The 25,057-nt window shown below is 49.9% G+C and overlaps 1 protein-coding gene across 2 annotated transcripts in view; it reads left to right on the forward strand.

Annotated features, from left to right (window-relative positions):
- Positions 1 to 2,931: 2,931 nt before the first annotated feature.
- Positions 2,932 to 25,057, forward strand: part of UNC13C (unc-13 homolog C) — a 135,763-nt gene continuing 113,637 nt past the window's right edge. For both annotated transcript variants that reach the window (XM_083475499.1, XM_083475500.1), the window contains exons 1-2: positions 2,932 to 3,164; positions 9,716 to 12,920. In XM_083475499.1, coding sequence (XP_083331625.1) covers positions 9,950 to 12,920 — 2,971 coding nt within the window. In that variant the 5' untranslated portion in view covers positions 2,932 to 3,164; positions 9,716 to 9,949. The remainder of the gene's footprint in view (positions 3,165 to 9,715; positions 12,921 to 25,057) is intronic.

The following is a 25,057-nucleotide window of genomic DNA, read 5'->3' on the forward strand; positions in this document are numbered from 1 at the left end:
AATCCACAGCTCTGGCCTCCACCCCTATAAGGTGTCCTTTTCTGAAAGCAGAGCCCCTTCCAAGGCACAGGGAACACTGCACAGGGACGGCTTAGCTGCACCTCATTTGCCACAGATAGCTCTCACACACAACCAGCCGTCATCACTGAATTCATACTAGGAGCTGGACACAATTTATCCCCTAATTCTGAATGCAAAAGAAAAGAGGTGGATGGGAGCCAGACCGCATCCTGACCTGCAAGGGGTGCGGAAGGGCAGGCGGTGAAGGGGTGTGTGTGATTTTTCTCCTGCGCTGCAATGTAATATTGCAGCTTGAGCCATCGTCCATCTCCAATGTTTTGCAAATGAAATTGCCATGAAGTTATTTACTCTCCGGGGATTACTGAGCTCTTCTTGGCTTAGTTCTATCCAGCTAAGGAATCTGATGTGTAAGAAAGCTCCTTCTCCACCCCCCGCCTCTCCCCGGCACACATTTTGTTCCACGTTTTGCAAGCTGGTGATACTGATGAGGTTGGAAAGTTGTCTTTTGGAGTTAAGGATCAACTCTGGTCTTAATTATGCTGACAGCGGTTGCATTCTGTAGGGCTCTAGTGGGCGGATGGAGGCGTGGGTCCCCTCCAGCAGGTGAAGAGAAAAACTGTATTCCCTGCAAACTCTTCAGCCTCCCAGGCTAAAAGTCAAGAGCAGAAAAACCCAGTTCCTTTGCATCTGGAATTTCACTTGTAGTAAAGCAATTTCACTGTAGCAGTGAAGCGTATAGAAATTACTCTAATTACGTAGTATAGAAATGTCATCTGTTGGTAGCTGATGTCGGATTATTTGTCTGGGGGAATCTCTGCTATGTATGCATGCTGTGGAAGCATTTTTATTAGGAAGCCAGGAGGTTCCAATTCTGCTCCCTGCCCAGGCAGCAATGCAGGCATTTGCAAATAGCACTTTAACTCTTCATCATTTTCTTTCCACCCCTAATGCACTGAACAGTTCTCAACAGTAACACTTTCCAGGGCCTGGGTTAAACTAGACATCAGGGAAGCAATGCCTAAGAGGCGCACTCGTGGAAAGAGGTGGTTTTCAGATTGCCCACAAGTTCCTCCTGCCATGGAAACAAACTGGTCTGGTTGTCCTGGCTCCAGTCTAGTTGTTCCGTCTGTGGGCAACAAGGTCTGGTGGTCTTGATCCAAATGCTACGCATATTCAGCATTTCTGACTTGTGAATGGGGGAGAGTCAGTCCCTAATGAGGCTGTAAGGCTGCCATTCAGCCCTGTCCACATGAGCAAAGAGGCCCTCACTGTTATAACATGCTGGATTGTGACAAGTTACCATGGCTGGGGGGGATCTGGAGGGAGGGGAAAGCCTTTTTACGAAAGACCTCGGTCAACCAAACCATAAGCAGCGGCGCTGCAGATGTAAGTCAAGCTGCATTCCTCCCTCCCTCCCCCACCAACTTTTGTCCAAGGAAGAGGATGCCCCTCCTCTCCCAAACCTTGTTATGTGCAAACCTATAATACTCCCCAGACATGATTTGCTAAGACCAAAATGGACAGTTGGCTGGCAAGACTAGTTCTTTATGGTCTTTTAATTCCAAGGCAGATCAATAACCTTGTAATTGACTTTAACAGATGCTCATATATACTCCATGGGATTGTTTTATAAGCCATGAGCTGCAGAGCACCAGGCAAGAGGCGCCAAATCTCTCCCGAATTGAGCTCAGGCCCCAACACAAAAAGTACGTGGGAAGTTTCTGCAGAGGAAGGCTGAGCCCATGAGTGGCAGGAATGAAACACCACCACATATATTTATAACAACACACACACACACACACACACACACACACACACACACACACACACACCCTCTTACATGTAACTTAAAATAAAAGTCCTGGCAGTTCGTGAAACATTTTCAGACTGATAGAAGAAGAAATGAAGCTCAAAATCTGGGAGCCTGCCCCAAGAACACCGTTCCATCAGCCACACGTGAGATATGCTTCTTCAGCCTTTTCCAGGAATGTGAGGAGCTGCTGTAGGACCTCTTTTCTTCCTGGAAGGCAGAGCCTTCTCCTCTTTTGGCTGCTCTCTACTCACTTTGGAAGTGACGGCATCACCTCCCCAAGGCTTCGTTGGTGCCAAGATCACCGATTCCCCCGCATAGAGCTGCAGGCTTTAGAGCATGCACAAAGTGGTGCAAATTCTCTCTGCACACGTTCAGAGTGGAAGACTGAACCTGTCCCAGATCCCACAGTCGGCTTTGGCGTTTTGACAGTGCAGGAGGGAACCACCTTGACGGCCCCCGGAGGAGGGATGCCTTCGGTTGGGGGGGGGGGGGCCTGTTGCTTCCCCTTTTACGCGCAACTGCCCTTGGGTTGCTGCTAGTTTATTACATGGCTTTATCTGTCATTTCTCTCCATCTCCCGAGGTATCCCCAGATTCCCCCAAGGGCAGGAACGCGCAATGCAAACGGAATGAAGAACAAAACAAGGTCTTTTGACACCTTGAACACACGTATTAAGGCAGAAGCTCCCACCGACTCCTCCCTATTATTATTGCTATTGCTATTGGCATCCCTAATGGTCTGCTTGCTTGGGAGGGATCTGCAAGCCAGCGCTGTTTTCGGAAGGAAGCCCCCCCCCGCCTCCCACCCCCGTTTCCTCCACCTTTTCCGAAGCAGGAGAAGAGAAACCTGCAGAGCGCCCCCCGCCCCTTCCAGGCGGGCCCCTGGAGCCCCGGCCCGGCCTTGGGGAGCCGCCTGGTGGGAGAGGGCGCGTAGCAGCGAAAGGGCTTCCCCCACCCGCTGGCGGCACGTGGCCCTGGAGGGCCCGGCTGGCCTCGCTCTGCCGCCGGACCCGGAGCTCCCGAGGCGGCGCGGCCAGCAGGGGGAGGCGGCTGCGTCGGGGCGGGCGGGGAGAGAGGAGGAGGAGGCGCCGAGGAGGCGGAGGCGCTGCAGTAGCAGAGGAGGAGGAGGAGGAGGAGGAAGGCAGACGAGGCGCGCGCTGCTCCGCTCCGCTGTGCCAGGCGAGCAGGCGAGCGAGCAAGTGGCTGCTGCGACGGGCGCGATGGGAGACCGAAGCGGCGCGGCGCGGACTCCTTTCCTCGGAGCCGGCCGTGGAGGCGCCCTGCTCCGGCTGCTGACAGGAGCCGCCGCCGCAGTAACCGTACATTGCCCGGTAAGTCGGCGGAGGGACGGCGGAGGCTGGGCCGGGCAGCGCCGCGGAGAGACGCGCAGCTCCGCGCTCGCTCGCTGGCCTGGGAGGCGCCAGGCGGCGGCGGCCCCGGGAGCGAGGCAAGGCAGCCGCCGAGTCCCAAGGGAACCCAGCCGCCCTCCCGGCGCGTCCCCACGAGGCGGGCAGGAGCAGCGGCGGCACACGCCTCGCCCTTGCCCGCTCCTCGCCGCCGGGGCCACTCCGGGCGGAGCAGGCGCCGCGGCGGGCTTCTTCGCGACTCCGTGGAAGAGGCGCCCAGCCCGCCGCCGCCGTCGGCTTCCAGCTCCCTCGGAGTCTCCCCTCGCGGCGGGTGGGGTGGGGGGGTTAAATGCCGGCGTGGGGCTGGGGGGCTCTCCCACGGTGGAGATAGTTCCCCCGACTCTTACGGGAGCTGCTGGAGTATGGAGGGGGGAGAGAACCCCTGATGGTGACTTCCAGTGTCAGTGGAGCCCCCACCCTCCCAGTCGTCTCCGGACGGATCCACGGAGCTTTGCGAAAGAGGCACTTCCTGAGCGGGGACACATCGAGGGCTGGCGATGGGCAGGCGGCGGCGGTGGACGGAGGAGCAACGTCGAGATGTTGCCCGATGTCAGTTTTCCTTTTGCAAGCTTGCCGAGTTTGGAGGGTCTCCTCGCCGAGGGAGAGGCGGGGGGATTCTGCGCCCCCAGCCCCCTCCCCCGAAAGAGGCGATGGACGGGCAAAATGGTTTAATGTTGGAGCTCTCCGTCTCCTGCCGGCGAGTTGCGAAGCGGGCAATAGATCAGGGCGCATTAAAAGCAAGCGACGAATTAGTGAGATGGAAAGGACTCCTAATTACCCTTCGGAGTTGACTCCAAAGTAACATCGCAGGAGACAAACATGCCTTCCTAAGCAGGGGAGGGTTTGCTAGGACATTGGCATGGCCCCTTCTCTTTGGTTCAGATCCTTCTGCTCCCAGGGGACAGCTGTGCACACTCATTCTGCACTCTTGTCCTCAGAAGCCCCTTTTCTCCCGGTCTGGGAAACCCTGATGCTGCTGGAAGGTGGTGTCAGAGGGTCTCCCCTGAGCCAGTCCCCTGTGCTTGGCCGCAGAGCTGTGGGGAGCCTCAGCACCAGCAGGGGCCGGGCTGCTTGGCAGCAATGTGTCTCCACTGCCCCTTGTCACTGTTGGTCAAGAAAAGGGATGGTGGCGGCAGCAGCAGCAGCGGGGTAAGACCAAACCACCATCCTGCTGGCATATGGCCGGAGCAGGGTGTGTGCTGCTGCTGTTGTGTGGGGCTCCAGGTGCCTGCCAGCCCTGTGCCCCAGCTCCTCTGCTGTCCTCAGGGTGTCTTCCCAAAAGATTCCTTTCAGCCTCTCGCTTCTGAGTGATACTAGCAAACCATGGAATGTGCCCAAAAGCTGGTTTTGAGCCTAATGTCTACCAGTCATGTGGCTGCCAACATTGGGGCCCCAAATTCTGTTTTGCATTGTGGGAGGGGGGAACCTCTGCTACCACTGGTGTGCAAACCCAGCCTGGACCAGGAGGAGTCTGCTTCTTCGCACAGAATTGGGTTCCCAGGGTGAATCTGGAAATCTTTTGGCAAGGCTCTTCTGCAGTGGCTATTATTGCTGTATCCTCTTGAGAACATGACTGGAGACACTTATCCATAATGCATCTAATTTTGGCCAGGTCTTGGACCCGTGTCAGGTTTTTCTCACCAGAGTCAAAGTCTCCCCAACCCTCCTCGATGGAGCAAGCAGACCCCTGTGATCCAGTGAAGAATCCAGCCCCATCATAGGGTATTGAGTGTATTTGCAGCATGACTCTGCAGTTAGCGGGGATTCATTGATGTGGCCTGTTCTGGTGGCAAGGTGGGGGCGACTAAGAGAGAGCAGTGGACAATATCAATTTTCCCAGAAACTTGCATCATCTTTCTCTGCGTAAACCTTGTGTTGGAGTTTGTAGGTGAGGTGGGAGCTAAAACCAACATTGGAACATGCTTGGAGCCAGAGGATCAGAGCCCCAGAGTGACGTGACAACCCACAGCAGACTGCGCACCTGATCTTCTGACTGGTGGCTGCAGCTTGGTCCTGGCCTAACAGGGCTGGAGATCAGGCTCAGAGAGGGTTTCAGCTCAGATGCAGACCACTCCAGGGGCAGGTGGGTGCCTGCCTTCTGCTGTGTGGGGTTATCATTCCTCCCAGCCAGTTCCTTTTTATATATATATATAATATTTATTCAAAATTTAAAATTTCAAAAAGAAAAAAGAATAATACAAAATAAAAAAGAGTACAACAATAACAGAAAGAAAGAAAAAGAAGGTATAAAAATACATTCAATTAAGAAAAAAGAAAATTAAATAAAAAAAGAACAGATTAAACCTTTACATAACTTTCTTCCTTTACTTATTTCCTTGACCTCCTCACACCTCCCAATTTTGTATTCTAATTCAGATCGTTTTTTCAGCAAATCCTTCCAACCTTATTTTCATTTAAATAATTTAATTTTAAATACTATAGTTTAACGTCCTCTCTTTCATCACTTTCATCAATTCATTTTTACTTAATCCTTTATCTCGTATCTACCAAAACACCTAATTTTCTTTTTCCAACACCTTTCTAACAATCCTTAATTTTACAATATTTTTGAAGGTATACTTTAAATTTTTTCCAATCTTCTTCCGCCGACTCTTCTCCTTGGTCCCGGATTCTGCCCGTCGTCTCAGCCAATTCCACCTCCCAGCCAGTTCCTGAGCTGGTTGACTGTTTTCATCTAAGGATTTCTGCTGAAGCAGGTTGTGGGTAAGGGCTGCCTATTGATAATCCAATAACAGCTTTCTTCCCCCTCCCCACACCAGTGAGTGGCATGCGCAAGGAAAAGCCAAACCAGTCTCTGGAGTGTGAAAACTGAGCACAAAGTTCCTTCTCCTACAGTTCCTTTTGTTTGCCCTGCTCAAGGCAGGGGTCAAGGTCCATCTGGGGACTCTGCTTCCCCTATGGCCACCAAGACTTCTCCCCTGGTTTGGTTCTGCTGTGGGCCAGTCTGAATGGAGCCTTTCCCCCTCTGATGCCTGGGTGTTTGAAATGCATTCACAGTTGTTGTTTTCTGGGACTTGTCACATGCCTTATAACGGTGTACCAAGAGAGACTCCCTACATCTCTTTCCACAAGTCCTGGATATAGCCTATCTGAGAGACGGAGAACTTGGAGCACTCCAGATGATGCTGGCTTCCAGTCTCGGTCAACCTGACCAATGGTCAGGGAAGGTGGAAAATGTAGTCTTGCAACAGACTCCCCCAGCCCTGACACACACTTCATTCAAATGGGTTAAGTCTGCTGAACCCTATTAGTGAAGCTGTCAATATCATGTTAATTGGGCACTGGACATCATGCCAAAAGGCATTGCTGGAAGCCCTTTGCACACTTGTTGAAACGGCAAATGCTTTGAGCAAATGCAAAACTTCCCTTGGCCAGAATATCCTTGGCATCCTCAGTGTCCCTCTTTCGCTTTCCCTTCTGGCTGAAGAATGTAAATAGCACCAGAGAGAGACTCAAAAGCAGCCAAAGGGTCAACACCTCTTGGGGTGTTGCTCTTTGGCCTTTAGAAGCGTCTTCGTGGTATTCCAGTTTTAAAAATATTCCCCTTTCCTAATAGGGGACAGCTGCCCCCCACTTAAGAGGACATACCATAGATAGATAGATAGATAGATAGATAGATAGATAGATAGATAGATGATAGATAGATGATAGATAGATAGATAGAGAAAGAAAGAAAGAAAGAAAGACAACAAAAATACATTTTAATGTATTTTTGTTGTTGTTTTTCTTTCTCCCCCCCCCCCTTTTTAGTTGCTAGGAGGTGATGGATATTTGTTTACTTCTATATTTCTTTTCTGTGTGTGATGTATTAAAAGGACATACTCTATTGATGTATTTCGCCAAATTCCCAAAAGATCAGAATTTCCCAAAAATCGCCCCCCATTCCTTCCCTATCTGAAGCTCTTAAGCACCCTGCTTGCCCCCACCCACCTGTGGCTTATCTCCCTGAATCCACCCCCTCCTCCTGCACCCATTCATTTGCCCCATATAGAAGAATTCAAAGAGGGATGCTGGCTGTCCTCCCTTGGGCCCAGCACACTCTTCCCATGATGGCCTTTGTCACTTCCGTTTCAGTTGCAGGGTGCAGCTGGTCCCCAGGAGCAGAAGAGGGGCAGGATGGCAGCCCCTGCTACTGCAGATCCCCTTTCGTTCCCCCAAATGAGTCAGGGGGATTTCTTTCCCTGAAAGAAGCACATGAAGTTGTCCTGGCCAAGCTTTGGCAGAGTCATCCTGCCTGCCCTGTTGGGGAGAACAGCGTGGGGAAGTAGGGGCCACACAGTGAGGAGCGGGTGGGTAGGAGCCCAGAAGCAGATGGGTGAGAGGGAGACAATGCCCAAGGGCAGCCCGAGTGAGCAGGGGGGCAGCTGCATCTCCCATCAGTAAAAAGAGAGATTTCCTAGGTAGAAACACCACACAGCTCCCTTTTAAATCTGAGAATGCTCCAAAGGCCCCCCTCCCCCTTCTCTCCAGTGTCACTTATGAATCTTGTTCCTGCATGAGAGCGGAAGTCGGTAGGAAAAAAGCAAGATGGAATGGGGAGCAATTTTGACTCTCATTGCTGTTTTAATCTATGAGGCTTTTTCCACTCGATTGAGAGATGTGGAAAATTAAAATGTCATTAAAAAGAAAATTAAAATGTCATCCTGAGCATCACTTCCAACGACACCCCTACGGTCAGGATGAGATGCGTCAGTTTAGAAGCTCCTTATTCAGAAACTCCCATTGAAGTCCCATTTTTTGGTAATTTGAAGGCTCTTGACCACATGGAATGCCAAGAGCCACCAGGGTCTGGCACAGACTGCCGAGGCCACCTCATTCCTACCCTTCTGTCATTATATCCCCGTGTTACTGTCTTTTTCAAATGGTGAGTGCCCATCAAAGAGCTCATAACCTGTACTTCTGTCTCTTGCTGATGCTCAGCTCTGCATCCCACCGTAAGTTTTGGTGGGTGGAATTCATTTTGTTGTACATGAAGTCTGTGCTACCAAATGAGAACTGTGTGCCGATGAGCTTTTCTGAGATCTACCTTGGATTTCTTGACTCCTTATTGACTTCTGTGCTCCGCTGAACTCTCCTTAATCTTTCCCATGGTTAGGAAAGCACGAATGGGTTGGGGGCTGGGCTGGGAGCAGCTAGATGCATGCAACCTCTGCCTTTTTCCTGGGCCTTGCAAGCCTTGTGGCTAAATTGCAAGCACTGGTAGGTCTGTTCTGGGAAGCTGCTTGCAGCAGAACAAATGAGATATTTCTGAATGAGCTGTTTTGACTCAGACAATCATTTCAGGTGTTCGGTTGTTTACAAGACAAATGCTTGGAAACCGTATTTAAAAATCTCGGTACTAAACACTGTAAAGTTAATTGCAAAAATCAATTTTTTGCACCCTGCATTAAAATAGTGGGGAAAGGATAAATCTCAAGGATTAATATTATCCACAGGGTTGACAGGACAAGACTGTAACAGCTTCTGAAGGGGGGCGGTGGGGGGTGTCAGCAGCCTTGTTAGTCTGGCAGCAAAAACAGCCCAAAGGCCTTCAGACACCTGGAAGGCAGACATGCTGCTTATTGTATAAGCTTTGTGGATACCCATGTCCGCTCCTTCAGAAGCAAGCTTGTTTCCTGATACATTTGTGCATCTTGAAGGGTCTTTTGCTTGCTTCCTGCATGGCCTGAGAGCCGCCGTTCTTTCACTGCCTGCAGTTGCACATTGCATAACCATCCTTCGCATCGCCGGAGTCAGCGGTGGTGCCTGGCTGCAGGAAGTGCTCTTTGGCTGCTCCCGTTCTAGCCGATGCGAAGGGCAGAACAGCTGAACTGTAAGAATCCGTAGGCAGAGGGGGAAAGCACCAGCCAAGCTGGCGACTGGCTGAGTTTGCAGAAAGATATCTCAGGGTCCAAAAACTTTGGGGTGTCTTTTTTTAAAAAAAGAAAGTTACGCATGTACAAGTATCCCTACATGTCCTCTGTGCACTCCTCAAAGCAATTACTTGTAGGCAGTCTCCTGGATTTAATGTGCCTACCCCATGATGTCTTCTGAGCGAAAGGGCTGCGCGTACTTCAGTCTTGCTGAATTTAGTCAGATTTGTTTCCAGGTAGGTAGGAGCGAACAGCCTCTCCTCCTCCTAGTCAAGATCCCTCTTAACTTTAAAGGTGTGAGGTCTGAGTATATCAAAGTGTGCCATGAAAACTTCTTGCATGCAAATAACTTCCTTTTGATCAGCTTTTCATGTTTAGTTTGGAAGTCAGACTTCAGCAGTGCAGCCTCTCCTAAGATCAACAGACTGTATTAATATGCATTCAAGAAAAGCAGATTCTTCAAATGTATCAGTTTCGTTCTTAAAAACCCCATATTGCAAAATGTCAGGTGCTGTGAGCAAGTGTCCAGCATTTCTTGGGCACGTATGTGAAATTGAAAATTTTGGTTTGGGAGCCATAGTAACACCTCTGCTTTCCTTCTAGATGCTGCAGAGAGCGATGGGGATCAGGACCCAAATTTGCTTCACCTGTGGACCTCCCTCAGGAATTGGTTTCTACTGATTTGCTGTCAGACTATACAGAAACGGTGCCAGCGCCCAGGATTAACCCTTGCTGCTGTCAGCGCGATGACCGCCTGAAGACTGTGTTGGAAACCAGCATTCTCATGGATAGAAAATTGCCATCTCTGTGGGAAAAGGCCCACTGAAATCACCCTCCATGGTTTCTGCTCTCTTTAAGAGCCTGATCTCTTCCTACATATATAAGATTTACAAAGGAATGTTTACAAAGAAATTGGGCAATAGTACAAAGAAGAAAGAGAGCTGTCAAAGCAAACACGAACAAGAAGTTCCCCAGGTTGGGCACATAAAGAATCCCAAGTTCTCAAACACTTTGAAAAGCACGGTCAAAAAGATTGCCAAGTGCTCCTCCGCCCGTAATTTGTCCACCGAAGAGGAGGAAGGCAACAAAGAATTCTCCCTCTCCCCGACCTTCAGCTATCGGGTGGCAATTGCAAACGGACTGCAGAAGGGTGTTTTCTTGACAAATAACAATGAGGACCCATTCCAAGATCTATCTTCCAACGAGAGCTCGTATTCAGAGTCCTTAAGCGAAGTCAAGGGCCCGAGTAAGGACCAAGCGTATTCGTCCCACACGATGCCGGTGAGACGCAACCGGAAGAGCCTCAATAGCCTCGCCCCCTCGGACGGGAGCTCTGACGGCGAGCGCACTTTGCACAGCTTGAAGCTCGGGGCCTTGCGGAAGCTGCGGAAATGGAAGAAGAGCCAGGAGTGCGTTTCCTCGGACTCCGAGCTCAGCACATGGAAGAAGACCTGGGGCCTCAGGAGCAAGTCCTTGGACAGAACAGCTCGGGCCCCCAAGTCCAGCGCCCTCGAACCCAGCTTCAGTTCCACAGGCTGTATCAGCCAGACCCACGATGTGATGGAAATGATTTTCAAGGAGCTTCAGGGAATCAGCCAGATTGAAACCGAGCTCTCTGAGCTGCGGGGGCACGTCAATGCCTTGAAGCAGTCCATCGATGAGATCTCCAGCAGTGTGGAAGTCGTGCAGAGCGAGATCGAGCAGTTGCGGACGGGCTTCGTCCAGTCCAGAAGGGAGACGAGGGACATTCATGATTACATCAAACAGATTGGGCACACGGGAAGCAAAGCCAGCCTGAGGTTTCTCAATGTCCCAGAAGAGAAGTTTGAAAATGTTGAGCATGTGGTGTGTAGAACTCTAGTGGAGAAAATGGGGTTCTCTGAAAGCCCCAATCCTGTGAAGATAGAATTTGCCCAGCGGGTGGGGCACCACAGGGAATGCCCCAACGCCAAGCCTAGACCCATTCTTGTGTACTTTGAAACGCCCCAGCAAAGAGATTTAGTTTTGAAAAAATCTTACAAGCTCAAAGGAACTGGCATTGGGGTTTCAACCGATATCATCTCTCACGAGACTAAAGAGAGAAAGGACAGAAGTCTGCCGTCATCGCAGACGTACGAGAGCATGGACATGAAACTGCTGCCCGTTGACCTCAAAACTAAAAGACATGCCTGGGAATCCCCTGACAGCAGTGACAGGGAACTGGAATCGGATATAAACCGGAACAGTTATGCAAAGATATCCAAATCAGCACCACAAATGAAAAGAAGTACCACAAAGGCAAGAGAGGAGTCTTCAGATAGCAGAATCCTTAAAGGAGCTGCAGATGGTAACACTGTCCCAAACAAAATAAATGATAATGAAGAGTCACCAGGGGCTGAGAGCCTACAGGCAGAGTCCAAGGGCGGCTGTTACTACAGCATGACCCCTCTCTGGCAGTCGCAGAATGACTTTGGAACGCTTAAGCTCAGCCGTTCTGAATCTGACTTTACTAAACTCTGCCAGTCATACTCCGAAGACTTTTCAGAGAATCAGTACTTCAGCAGAACCAATGGCAGCTCTCTCTTGTCTTCCTCTGATCGAGAACTCTGGCAGAGGACACATGACGACCCATCCAGCTGGGGGGGTGGTTCACAAGAGCAGACGTTCAGTCAAGGTGGCCAGCCCTACAGGGTGGAGAATGAAGCGGAGAACACAGAAACGGTTGACAGTGGGCTCAGCAATGGGATCATGTGTGCGTCTGGAGACAGGAGTCATTACAGCAACTCTCAAGTCTCCTTAGAAGATGATCTTTCGCCATGGAAAGACTGGAATCAGCTGGAACAGAACACGGACTTGGGTTTAGATTCATCAACACAAGAAGTGGCTTATGACTTGAGTAGCTCTTCTGACCAACAGGTAGACTATGGTCAGATTTCTGACCTCCAGTATGACACAGAAAGTTATGATTTCGCCCTGGATAGCAACTCTCCCTCTGGCCCACAGTTCAGCAACGAAGCCGAGAGCCAGTGGATTGGCCAGTATGACGACTACCAGGAGACCAATGCCAACACTCTGTATCAGAACCAGAACAGGAAGCCCATGATGTACCGAAGCCAAAGTGAGCTTCCAAGCGACGACTCTGAGGAAGCACCTCCTAAGTCTTGGCATAGCAGGCTGAGCATTGACCTTTCGGACAAGACATTCAGCTTTCCTAAATTTGGAAACACTCTGCAGCGGGCCAGGTCAGCCTTGGAAGTGGTATGGAATAAAAGCACACAGAGTTTGAGTGGATACGAGGACAGCGGGTCATCTTTTATGGGGAGGTTTCGGACTTTGTCCCAATCCACTGCTAACGAATCCAGCACAACCCTGGATTCAGACGTTTACACAGAGCCTTATTACTACAAAGCTGAGGATGAGGAAGACTACAGTGAGCCAGCTGGAGAGAATGAAACGGATTATGTGGAAGTCATGGAGCAAGTTCTTGCTAAACTGGAGAACAGAACTAGTACCAATGAATCGGAGGAACTGGTCCAGGAATACGAGCCAGAGCAGACTCCGTACGAAAGCCCTTGCGCTGTTTCGCAAGAGGATGACACTCCTGACGGCTATTTCGATGCCGGTGTGGTTGATGGTGATGTGATGGAATTCACAGAGGATACAGTTGTTGAAACAGAAGCAGAAGCGCAGGAAGATGAAAATCAAAATGTCCCCGAAGTCCCTGTTCAGATGCCAGTGAAAAAAACAATTCGGCCTTCTTTCAAAGAAGCTGCTTTGAAGGCTTACAGGAAGCAGATGAGTGAGCTGGAGGAGAAGATCCTTGCTGGAGGTACAGCACTTTTGACATTCTTAAATGCATAAGTGTGTATTTGTGTGTATCTATACATATGTAAAAAGCAAACACACATATCACTAAAGAACGTGCCTTGGGTTCTGTAGGCGCTGCTATTTCTCCTGTGGAATTCAGTATCACAGAAACTATTTAACTTAAGGAAGAAGAAATGAAGCTGGTTTCAGTAGGGGAATTTTGTAGCTTAACCCAAACATGACTAGTCGTCCGACCTAATCCACAATTCAGTTAAATCCAAAGAGTTCAGATGTTTCATCCCATTGGAATTGATTGAGTAAATTGGCTTAAATCCATCCAAGTGTGGCTAACTGAATTGTAAATCAAACTGTTTGCATGTGTCCCCCAAAAAGAATTTATTGATGGTTGAAATGTTATCCTTCTTAATGTATCTATCTCTGTCTTGAAGTGATGAATGCTTTACATATCATGTACTCAAACCCCTTCTAAAGTGCAGGATGGGAGCATCCTCATTCTGGAATCTTTTCTGTAAAAAAACAACAACAACAAACCTGTGGGAGTTCTAGAACTGATTTCTCAAGATCTTTTTGGCCTGTCCAATTCATTGAACAATTTGCTGTCATTTACTTAACAATAAGTGTTCCAGATTGTGTCCTAAGAAGAAAAGGAGATCTGACATGCAAGAGAGGGAAATAAATGGTGTGCTTGTCCAGCAGAGATCAAAGAGGCTTCAGGAGAACTTTTAGGCCTTCAAACATTCCCTGAGCATCAGACCCTAATAGGGGACATGTTCCTATGGCTCTTTTCCATGCGGCCTCCCATTTATCAAATGCTCAGTTGGTTGAATGCCTTTGATGCGCTTTGGTTGAATGCCTTTGATGCCAAATTTTCTGGGGTTGCCTCCCCCAATCTGCCAATACGGCAGATGACTCCCTTGAGTTGCCGTATAGTGACATTTTTGCTCAGAAGGTTTTTAGTTCTGTTGAGCCAGAAGTCATCTCTTCTCCTGCAGCCTCAACTTTTGGGGTTGCGGAAGAGGAGAGAAGTGCTCTGTTGCATTTTGCTGTTCTAGGCCAGCCACATTGACATGGTTTTTCAGGTTGGAGCTATGCGTGTTTTCCTACAGCTTTCAATCGAACCTTGCATTTTCATAAGGTGGAGTGTTGTAATGTGTCAAGAGACAAGCTGTGTGAAAGAAAACCCTGTCTTTTCTGCTGGGATCCCCTTTCTGACTTCAGAGCTGCAGTGGCCCTGAATGTGGGTGGGGGGCCCATGTCTCCCAGAACATCTCTTCCCAGGCAGGGGAGCTTCACCAAGCATAAACCATGGGGGGGGGCGAGCTCAGGGGCTGCACAGCCTCCTTTCCCCAAGCAGGTCTGTTGGTGCTCACTTTGCTTTGACGGGCTGCCCCCCTTCTTGAAACAAGCAGGATTGTCCCTAGAGGGGGAGCTGCACCTTGCACTTATTGGACCCAACAGGAGACTGCTGTGGGGAGGGCTCCTGTGAGTCCAGAACATCTAGAGGGCACCAGGTTCATGGAGGTTCAGAGGAAGAGACCAATGGAGCATAATTTTCTGGGGTTGCCTCCCCCAATCTGCCAATACGGCAAATGACTCCCTTGAGTTGCTGTATAGCGATGTCTTCGCTCAGAAGGTTTTTAGTTCTCTTGAGCCAGAAGACATCTCTTCTCCTGCAGTCTCAATCTATGCAAGCAGTCTTGGCTGCTGCCCTCCCCACTGCCCAGCCGCAATCCACAATGGCAAAGCATCTCAGGACATGGATCCAGGAACTTGAGCTCTGCTGATGTAAACAAGCCGCCAAGGGGGATTCTGGAGGTGTGGTGGAAATGTCCAGGTGGGAGGTGCTGAGCTGGATCCGGAGCGGCCTCCATGTGACTTAATCTTCTGTGCCACTGCTTGATCTTCATGTGAAACTGGCCACGGTCAGCCTCCCAGCTGAGATGAGAGGCTGGGATGATGGATCTCTCCCTCTCTTGTCTGCTGTGGTCCATGACGGATTCTTCCTCAGGGCTGGTGGAGGACATGGGTGGCCTTCAGATCTCCATGGATTCTGTGACATTCATCTCACAGCCAACAAAGGGGTGTGTGTTGTTTTTGGAGCCATTGATTGGCTAAGGTTTCTTTGCAACCATGGGCATCATCACTGTAGCTTTGCCCGGCTCTTTTAAATACTGAGTGGGGATGGAGGGGATCTTCTAGACCAGGTGTCCCCCAACTAAGGCCCGTGGGCCAGATAAGGCCCGGGGGACTCGTTTATCCGGCCCACGGTGACTGCCACCGCCTGCTCTTACCAGCACTGCGCTATGCGGCTGCCCACTTCTGGGTCAGAGGAGCACTGGAAATAGCTTGTGCATATGCACAAGCTTTATTTGCGCATGCGCAAGCGTTATTTGTGCATGCGCAAGTGTTATTTGTGCATGCGCAAGTGTTATTTGCACATGCGCAAGCATAATTTCCATTGCACATCCAGGTTGGAGGAGGCCCGTGCACATGCGCACAAGCTATTTCCGGTGCTCCTCTGACCTGGAAGTGCACCGGAAATAGTGTGTGCGCACGTGTATGGGCATGCGCTCCCCTGCCTTCCGGCCCGCCACACGATCAGCGCTGGAGACACCGGCCAGAAGAGCACTAAGTTTGCTGACCCCTGTTCTAGACTGTGTTCTAGGCAGGGCTTGGGTGACCCTTTCTTTCTTCCTGCAGGCAATGATGTTTCCCTGCATTCTGGCCTCTGATGCCTGTGCAGTCTTTCAGTCTCTGCATGTTTGTGCAGTGAGGCATCTGTCTACTCCCCTTGGGAGTGTGTCGTGAAGCAGCGGGAAGCCCCACCTGAGGGTGGTGGGAACCCGGTTCTGATGAAGCGGCGCTGCCTGCCCTGCTGGGATCCTGTGTCTTGGGAGGCTTGCTGGGAGCAGCTCAGCTTCAAAAGGCACCAGGATCCCACTCTGCTAGCCAACTTGGTGCCCTCCGGGTGTTGATAGACTACAACTCCCAGCATGCCTGGCTATTGGCCCTGCTGGCAGGGGCTGATAGGAGTCCAACACCCTCTGGAGGGTACCAGGCTAGGGAAAACTGCTCACTGCTCTGGGAATGAATGGCTGGAAGACTCGGACACTACTTTGTTGCACTTCATTATCTCCAGTTGCAAGCCCTAAGCCCTGGGGCAGTGGTGCGTTGCCCCCTGTCCAACTGGCTCTTGTTACTCTTCCATCCTCCCCAAAATGTCATGTCATGGTTGAATCTTGCTGCTCCTCTTCAGGCTGCTGTTCCTTCCTTGCAACTGCCGTTCTCTGGCCTCTCTGGCACTCCCCTCTCTGGGAAGTACCAGCCTGCCTCCTCTGCTTCCATCTCCTCCTCTTCCGCACTGCCTCTTTCGCTCCTCTCTCCTTTGCTTCTGCCTCCTCACCCAGATTCCTTTCTCTCCTTCCTGCTGTCCCTCTGCAGCCAGGCTCCCTTGGATGTGGCCATATCCTTGTCATTTTGCTCATCATTCATCTTCCTCCTCCTTCTCACTGTCCCTCTTTGCCAGCCCCTTTCAGCTTGCTCCCTTGTTGGGTCAGGTGAACAACCCAAGGCCCACCAAGTCTTGCTCCCAGTGAGCCTTTCTGAAAGGGGCTTGTCTTCCCCTCTCATCCCATAGCTGATGAAATCACAGAGGATGCTTGGAACCTGCAGGCCAGTGTGCCACTTTCATCTGGAATCTGCAATCTACAGATGTTCATCGCATCTGCAGTTCTTTGGATTCCAGGGGCATCTCAATCTGGGGGATGTTATGGACCTCATTTTTGGTTTCAGCTTCCTGGTCCTGGCTTGTTGCTTCTCCACATCCCCATCATACTCCTTCACGGTGTGCAACAGCTGCCTCCCTTCCGTGTCTTCAGTCCCCAACCCTTTTTGCATTGGGGAGTTATGGCTTTCCTCCTTACATAAGACTCAAGAGAGGCTGGCCCTAGGAAATGGGCTGAGCAATGGGTACCCTGCCCTGCCCGCTATTGAGACGTCAGGAGGCCATGAGGTCCAGCTGGGTTTCAGTTCTTCTATTTCATAATAACATAGTGAAACAGCACAACAGTACCAAATATAACAACATGCAAAGATCAGGGCCTCCGCAGCCCATTTTCCAGACCAATTTCAGTCCTATTTTATTCAAAGAAGAGCCCCTGTGCTGAGAGCAAGGCTCGCAGGTGACAGCACAGCCTCCTTTCAAGTCTGGCTGTCGCCATGGCCTGTTTGGCTTACCTGGCTGGCAGACCAACCTGTGCCCTGGCCTGAATACAGGCACTCCATCAAAAGTGTGCGATGGGATTTGTGGAACACAGGCCAGGCTCTTTGGCCAGGGATTTTCAGGGCAAAATGAGACTGCAGAAAAACTTGGCCATAGAGTTCCAAAGATTCTTTGAGTGACCCAATGATGGGACAGTTCATAGAATTGTAGAGTTGGAAGGAACTCCGAGGGTCATCTAGTCCAACCCTCTACAATGCAAGAGTCTCGGCTAAAGCCTCCATTTGCACTTCCATGGTAGATTTCTGTGCAGATCTGGTAGTGCTCCTGAGCCTGCAGGGATTAACAATCCAGCAACAACTATGTGCTTCTTCAAGCTTCTGTGGCCTCTTGATGGAAATAGATTAAAATATATTCACCAGAGCTGAGATCATACCTGGGCGTGAATGTCAGCCTCAAGGGCATATTTAGACATTGCCGTGCTCATCCCGCTGTGGAAAAGAGCACAAGTTAATCTTTTAATGCTTGGATGAAAGGCAGTCCCCCCTCCTTAGTTGCACCGCATTTGAATATTTCTCCATCATTGCATTTCGGAAAGGGAAAAGCAGCCTCCATTAAACTCAACCCACGGCAGACAGAGCAAGCAGCATTCCTGAACGACAGAAGCTGAGCTAAGGAGGGAGGTGGGCTCACTGGAGAGCCACTTTCTTGGCGCTGCAGAGTCCCTGGAGCCTCCTATCAGCCCCCACTCCAAGCAGCATACCGAGGAAGGAAAAGGAATCATAGAATGGAAAAGTAGGATGGGCCCCCATAAGTCATCTAGTCCAGCCCCTGGCCAATGCAGGAAGTCCGCTGACTGATGGGGGCAGCCATGCTGTGCTTGGGAACCTCCAGGACACAGTACTCCAGGTGACGTCTGACCAAAACAAAATAAAGCAGCACGTTAACTTCTCGTAATCTGGACACTCTCTTCCTGTTGATCCAGCCCAGAATTGCATTAGGATTTTTGGCCGCTGCATTCCAGGGCTGGCTCATACTTCATTTTATATTAATTTTTTAATTTAATCTGCTTGTATCCCGCCTTTCTTTAAAAAATGGGATTCAAGGCGGCTGACAAGATTTAAAGACATCCTTATAAAATGACACAGTAATAAAACCAAACCTAGTTAGAAGCAATAGTTAAAATATATCAAAACAGATTTAAAAGCAGCATTAAATGATGGTCTGCCCTGACAGCAGCCCAGTGGTCAGCATCATCTGCCCCTTAGTTTTCAAAGGCCTGTCTGGATAGGTCTTAGCCTGCTGGCAGAAGGATAACAGCAAGGGAGCCAGTCTTACCTCTCTTAGGAGGGGATTCCATAATATGGTCTGCTAAGATCTCCAGGTCCTTCTCCTGTGTATGCTATCAACTTAAGTGTCAGTCCATGCAGAGACAGCTGAGGAAAACAGGTGGAGGTAGGGGCAAAAAGGAGAAGAGTATGCTGTCATTTCACTTACAATTTCCTTATTTATTTATATTCTTTATTTAAATATTTCTAGACCACAGTTTCATAAAAGTGCAGCAAGGCGATATACAACAAGCGAGATCAATAAAAACAACCATAAATGCTGGTTGGTTAAAAGAAAATCCATATTCCTCTCTAAATCATGCCATTTTTAGAGGACATCTAAAAGAAGTCAGGGTCAGTTTCTGCCAAACCTCTACTGGCAGGGAGTTCCACAGGGCAGGGTGTGAAGCACTAACAGCACAGTCCCTAGTAAAGGCCAACTGAACCTCAGGGACCACATTCAGAATGCCCCATCAGAGAATCTCAGCGATCAATGTGGAGCAGACGGAATTTGCATCCCAAGCTGTTTCAGGATTTGTGAATTAACGCAGGAACTTTGAGCCGGACCCAGTTGCAGATTGGCAACCGGTGTGTCTCTCTCAGTGGCGCAGGGACATGTCAACCATTGCCTACTCCTGTGAGGAATCCAGCTGCTACATTTTGCACTAGCTGCAGCTAATAATATTAATAATAATAATAATAATAATAATAATAATAATAATAATAATAATAATATTTTATTTATATCCCACCCTCCCCAGCCAAAGCCGGGCTCAGAGCGGTTAACAACAATAAAAGTAACACAACATTCTAAAATCAATTCATTTTAGTATCAGTTCAAAATCAAATTAATGGCAACCATTGGGCTAGAGTTCTGTGAGGATTACCAAAGGAGGGGGTCAGACTATGCCTTGGCCAAAGGCCTGGTGGAACAGCTCTGTCTTGCAGGCCCTGCGGAAAGATGTCAAGTCCCACAGGGCCCTAGTCTCCTGTGACAGAGCGTTCCACCACATCGGGGCCACAGCCGAAAAAGCCCTGGCTCTGGTTGAGGCCAGCCTAACCTCCCTGTGGCCCGGGACCTCCAAGATGTTTTTTGTTTGAAGACCGTAAGGTCCTCCGTGAACATACCAGGAGAGGCGGTCCTGTCAGTATGAGGGTCCTAGGCCATATAGGGATTTAAACACCAGTTACAAGGGCAGTCCCACATAAAGCATGGCAGAGTGATCAAGTCCTGAAGTTATCAAGGCACAAACCCCTCTGGTGATGCTGTCACTGTCCAGGAATGCTTGCAGCTGGTGCTCCAGCTGGAGCTGGTGGAAAGCTCTCCTGGCCCCAAAGGTCTCTTGGACCTCTAGTGACAGAGATGGACAAAGGTGTTCCCCCAGACTGCGTTCCTGCTCCTTCAGATGAAGTGCCGTGCAGTTGACGCATCTCCTCGACACAGGAACCACTCACCCACAAGGCCTTTGTCTTTCCAGAAGTCAAGCTCAATTTATTGACCCTCATCCAGTCCACTACCGCAGCCAGGGCGCTTTGATTTAGCAAAACACTTTGGCAAGGTAGAGATTCTGGGGGCTCCTGGAAAAATGTGTTGCTTTTTCAGGAGCTGTGCAGAGACAGGAAAGGAAGCATCAGCACCAAGTGTGAGATTGTTTGCCAGCCAGTCCTCGAGAGAGCTGGTCAGAGCCAGAGGGAGGTTCTGGCGGGCAGCAATTTTCTGTTGGCTCTCAGAGGCTGAAGTGAGTCATCCAGAGCGGTGTCTAAGCAAGTCAGGTTCCAAATTGAAGTGAGGCAGGATCCCCCTTGCAAATGGGCCCATGGGGTGAGGCGTTGTGATGCTTTGAGCTCGAGAGGGCCTGCTCTGAGTGCATTTAGACTTGCCAGCTCTGTGTCCTTTGGACTGAGCCAGGCTAGCACTGATGTGCTATGGGAGGGGTGTCTGGGTCTCTCGGCTGCAGGGGAAATCAGGTCAAAGCCTGTGACCCTTGTGGCTCAACAGTTCTGGGCTTTGCATTTTGGTCTCTGCACCAGAGAATGGCTGCAGCTGGACACGCCAATCTTGTGGACTTGCTTTTTGGGATGGGGGTGTTGTGGCAGGCAGGGGCCACTGGACTCATCTGGAATTTGGAACTGCCTTTGGATGTGCTGTGTTCATGTGAGCTCCTATATCAGCTTTGAATAAATATTTCTAGGATGGTTCCTATAACAAAGATAGCAAAACAATAAATGAATACTAAACAACCGGCAAAAGGCTGGTGCAAAATATTCAGCAGCGTCAAAACATCTCAAGTCATGGGGGAGATGGCAAGGTCTCTTCCTGGTACTGAAAAGGCATTTGCAGGGGAGAGGGCAGGGGAGCCTCTCTGGTGGGGAAAACATTTCCTAGATGGGGAGGGAAGGTGTTGCCTAGAGAGAGGAAGGGGGCAGGGGACCCTGAATGTAGCCTTGAGATCAGCAATGATGGAAGAGTCCCCTGTTTCAGATCCCTTCTGAACAGTGAATGTTGCAGGCCTCAGCAATGAGGCAAGCTTAGAACTGCCCTTTCCATGCCCGGGCCTGACTCTCTGCAGGCTGCTTGCCTGCTGCCTCTGACTCCTGTGCCCAAAGAAAAGACCGTGACAGAGGAGAAGCATCTTTGTGTCTTAGCTGGAGGTCAGAAGCATCTGAGCTCTGGGCTCCCCCTGTGTAAATAAGGCAACCCACTTCTTCCTTAAGCAGCGAGAGGATCCGGGCCATTGAAGAGCCGTTTCCGTAATCGTGGCATGTTGTGCTCATGTCGCATATAGTAGTTTACGGATAAATAATGCCTGAGCTTAAAAAAAGGCATTTGGCAGAGCAGCTGGAGTGGAAATGGAAGTGAAAAGGAGGTCAGGCTTGTGTGTGTGTGTGCTGGGAGGGAGGGAAGCATTGTGGGTGCACAGCCCCCTTTGGAGTAAATGGGGATTGTGCAATTGCACTGCAAGGTTTTTCAGCTGCTTGCCGCTTTTGGGGTTTGCTGGATGGGGCCTCCTATTAAAGCCACAGGGCTTTCCGCGTTCCCCTCCAACACATAAGGTCACCTGTGTCCCCCTGCAGAACAGCCCCCAAGAGCCCGCTGTGCTCCAGCTGTTGCTGGGCTCCAACTCCCATCACCCAGCAGCCCCAAGAACATGGGGGGGGGGGAGCGCCAGATTGGGAGAGGCTGCTCTCAACTGCGATCTCCATGCCTGTCTAACCCCCTCTCTTACAAAACCACTTCTCGCTGATTCCAAGAAAATGTGCTCCACGGCCTGGGTGACTTTCTCACTAATTTAGCCCTGGGGGGGATGGAGGAGAGGCAGAGCTGGAGATCTGCCTTTTCTGCGCAGATAATTAAAATGCTTTTTGGCTCTGCTGGAGAGTCAGAGGGACAATTCAAGACCTTTTCTGCAGCAAGAGTTTTTGCGCCTCCCCGCATTAACAGCAGCATTTGAATTGATCACCGTTTGCTAGAGTGTTCTTTGCCAGTTGTGCTTCTTCATGGAAGGGGAAAGCCCTTTCTGTAAAGGCCCCCTCCCCTCCTCACTCTCTCCCATAAATGCTAAATAACAGAGCAGCCCCTCGATGTTTGCACCTGGGAATTTGTCAATCCATCACTGCTCCTGAGCCCCTCCCATCTATCTCTGCTCCATATGTTGTGTGCTGTTAATTCGGAGCTCCAGGTTTGCCCCCATGTGGCCATGTATTAATACATTCAGCCTCTGCAGCTTTTTGCCGGGGAGGGGAGTAATGGCTGGGCTTTTGCTCTGGGCTTTTGCAAAGGCCACCCCATCTCCTTCCTCCTTGCAGTGGCTGATCACAGCAGAGAAGGTTGGCTGGAGTTTTCTCTGCACAGAAGCTTCACAGTCTTCCTAAGTAACTGAGAAGGAGACGGCCACAAATGGTTGAATCCTGCAGGGCTCTGGCTCTGGGCTGTAACGCCAAATCCTGGCAATTTCTTGGGCCTCCTGGAAGATTTCCTGGAGGAAGGGACACACATGCCCTCTGCTCCAAAAGTGAGCGCAGTTTTATGAGGATTGTGATTGAAGCACGCTGGCTGAAAGAAGGCACAGTGACTGTTTTGTTCCAACCTAGGGGTGGTCTATCCTTGGTTCCTTCCACCTATTCAGACAGGCTGCAAATGTGTGACGTCAGGGAGTACTTTGGGCCATGGCTGGGTGCAGAAATGTCCATCCCTTCTTCCCCTTCCTTTTCTCTGGAGCAGGTCAGGAGAGGAGGCTGGTGCACGTTGTCTCCTGATCCAGCTGTCTTTTGCAGAGGCTCAGCGAATGAGCCCATATTCCCCCTAATTTTGTGACCAGCAGGCGATTGGCTCTGACTCATTTGGAAAAGACACTTCTTGCCCCTCCTGCCTTGGGAGTTGGCATGGGGTGGCGCCTCCTTGATCCTGTCTTTAACAGACAGGCACCCATTTAACACCTGGCAAACCCTCCATAATGTGGAGCACTAAGCACCCAGCCCCATGCAACTCCCTGCACCACTTTTAAGAGGAAAGGGGGGAAGAAGGGAGGTGACGGGTGCTCAGCGGCACTTATGAGTGGTCACAGGGCAGTCCGACATGCACTGTGGCTAATTTTCCTGCCTCGTTGCTCCGGAGAGGCTGGCAGCAGTTTTTCATTTCTCCCATCAACCAATCATAATTCTGCTCTGACCTTCTCTGGATCAGACAAGTGCTATTCATTCCTTATGATGCGTGAGCCTTAATATTCTCTTTTGAGCGCTGAACGTTGTTATATTCTCCGTATCTGCTCTGGGCAACAGAACGTGCTCAAGGCAAATCCGCCTTAATACGTTTGCAGCGGAGTGGTAATTTTAGAATCCATTATTCCTGCATGGTTTCCTTTGGGTTGTTATGACTGATTTTGGTGCCTCCCTCGTTACCACTTTGACTGCCTCCCAGCAACTGGGCACTAATTAAAAGATTGTTGGACTCCAAATTGCTTGCCCCTGTGACCCTCCCTGATCCCTCCCCGTACCCACAGTTACAGAGAGCACTTGGGGGCTGGGAAATGGCTCTGTGCTGCCCCCTTCCAGGGAAATCGGGGGCTAAGGGGGGCAGCAATGGAGCTTGGCAGCTTCTGGAATAAAAATGTCTAGAACTGGAACTTACTGGACTCTCTTTCCCCCCTGCCTTGAGAGTTGCTCAGAAATGCTCATTTACCCCATAATTAAAGGTGACATAGGGTCTGCCTGGAAGGCTTGCATTTCAGACCCTCCAAGTGCCCCTATTTTCCAGGGACGTCCCTGATTTAGAGAAGCCATCCCGGTTTCTGATTTGATCCTGGAATGTCCTGCTATTCCTTAGGCTGTCCCTAATTTCATTGGAGAAATGTTGGAGGGGATGGAATTATTTGCCTCCCGAGCTCTCTGAAGGCAATCCTGTATGGGGAAGTTTTTTTTTTTTAATGTTTAATGCTTTGTTATGTTTTTTTATAGGTTGGAAGCTTCCTAGGGTGGCTGGGGCAACCCAGTAAAATATGTAGGGTATAAATAGTAAAATGATCATTATGGAATGGAACATCCTTGTTTTCATTGGAGAAATGTTGGAGGATATGGCTTTTGCCATTAGACAAACTAGGCAGGGAGGAGCCAGGCTGTTAATTTGCTCTGTACAAGGTTCTACCCTTCTCCCAGAAAAAACATGCACATATACAAATTCTCTCTCTCTCTCTCTCTCTCTCTGTGTGTGTGTGTGTGTGTTGCTTACGCAGCTCCTAGTTACAGGCCGCGGAGCTCCAATTAAGTCAAAGTCCTCCTGTGTGAGCGCTCTAATTCTTCAGTGTGTGCCCTCAATTAAACCATGTAATTTGTAGTGTAATGCTTCTTTTACACAGGAAGCCTTGAGTATAGTTTCTAAACGCTGTGAGATATTTGTTCAGCCCTGCGTAAGAACGGCGTCGCCCCCAACAGCCCATTTGCTGATGGATCAGTCACTTTGGGAAGGTGACACAACCTCTTAAGTTGCATCTCCCCTCCCTCCTCGTTTTAATCATTCCACCACCTCCACTGTAATTAAGGTATTGTAATTGAATTGGCTTTATTTCCATGGCCAAGAGAAAGAGTTTTAATTATTGCCATACACCTGTGTGATTTATGCCCATGGTTTTGCCCCCATATTAAGTATTGCAAGTTAGTTGATGGTCCTGTGCAGCTTGGAAGAAGAGTACAGAGGGCTGGACAGGAAGCATCTGGGCTACTGACAGGAGAGGGGAGAGATCCCCCGCCTTCTCTAAGGAATGGGCAATGCTATCCATCCATGCCATTAGGCCTCAGTTGCCTTCACAGCAACAACACTGTTTTTATACCATCCTGACTTCCTTGCAACCCAGGGAAGACAGCTCTTTATTTTATTTTCCACCAGCTTATTTTCGTCATAGGAAAACACATAAAGGGAAAAGAGTGAGAGCATCTTCCACATGTGCAACTTCTCCTTCAGTCATGGTGGAGGTCCCTGGAAAAGGGCTGTTTGCTCATGGTCTAGTAGCAAAGGGATTTGCTTGCTGATCAGAAGGTCGGCAGTTCGAATCCCCACAACGGGGTGAGCTCCCATTGCTCAGTCCCTTCTCCTGCCAA

This window comes from Podarcis liolepis, assembly GCF_965112155.1.
Source record: "Podarcis liolepis genome assembly, chromosome: 14".
Classification (NCBI taxonomy): Eukaryota; Metazoa; Chordata; class Lepidosauria; order Squamata; family Lacertidae; genus Podarcis; species Podarcis liolepis.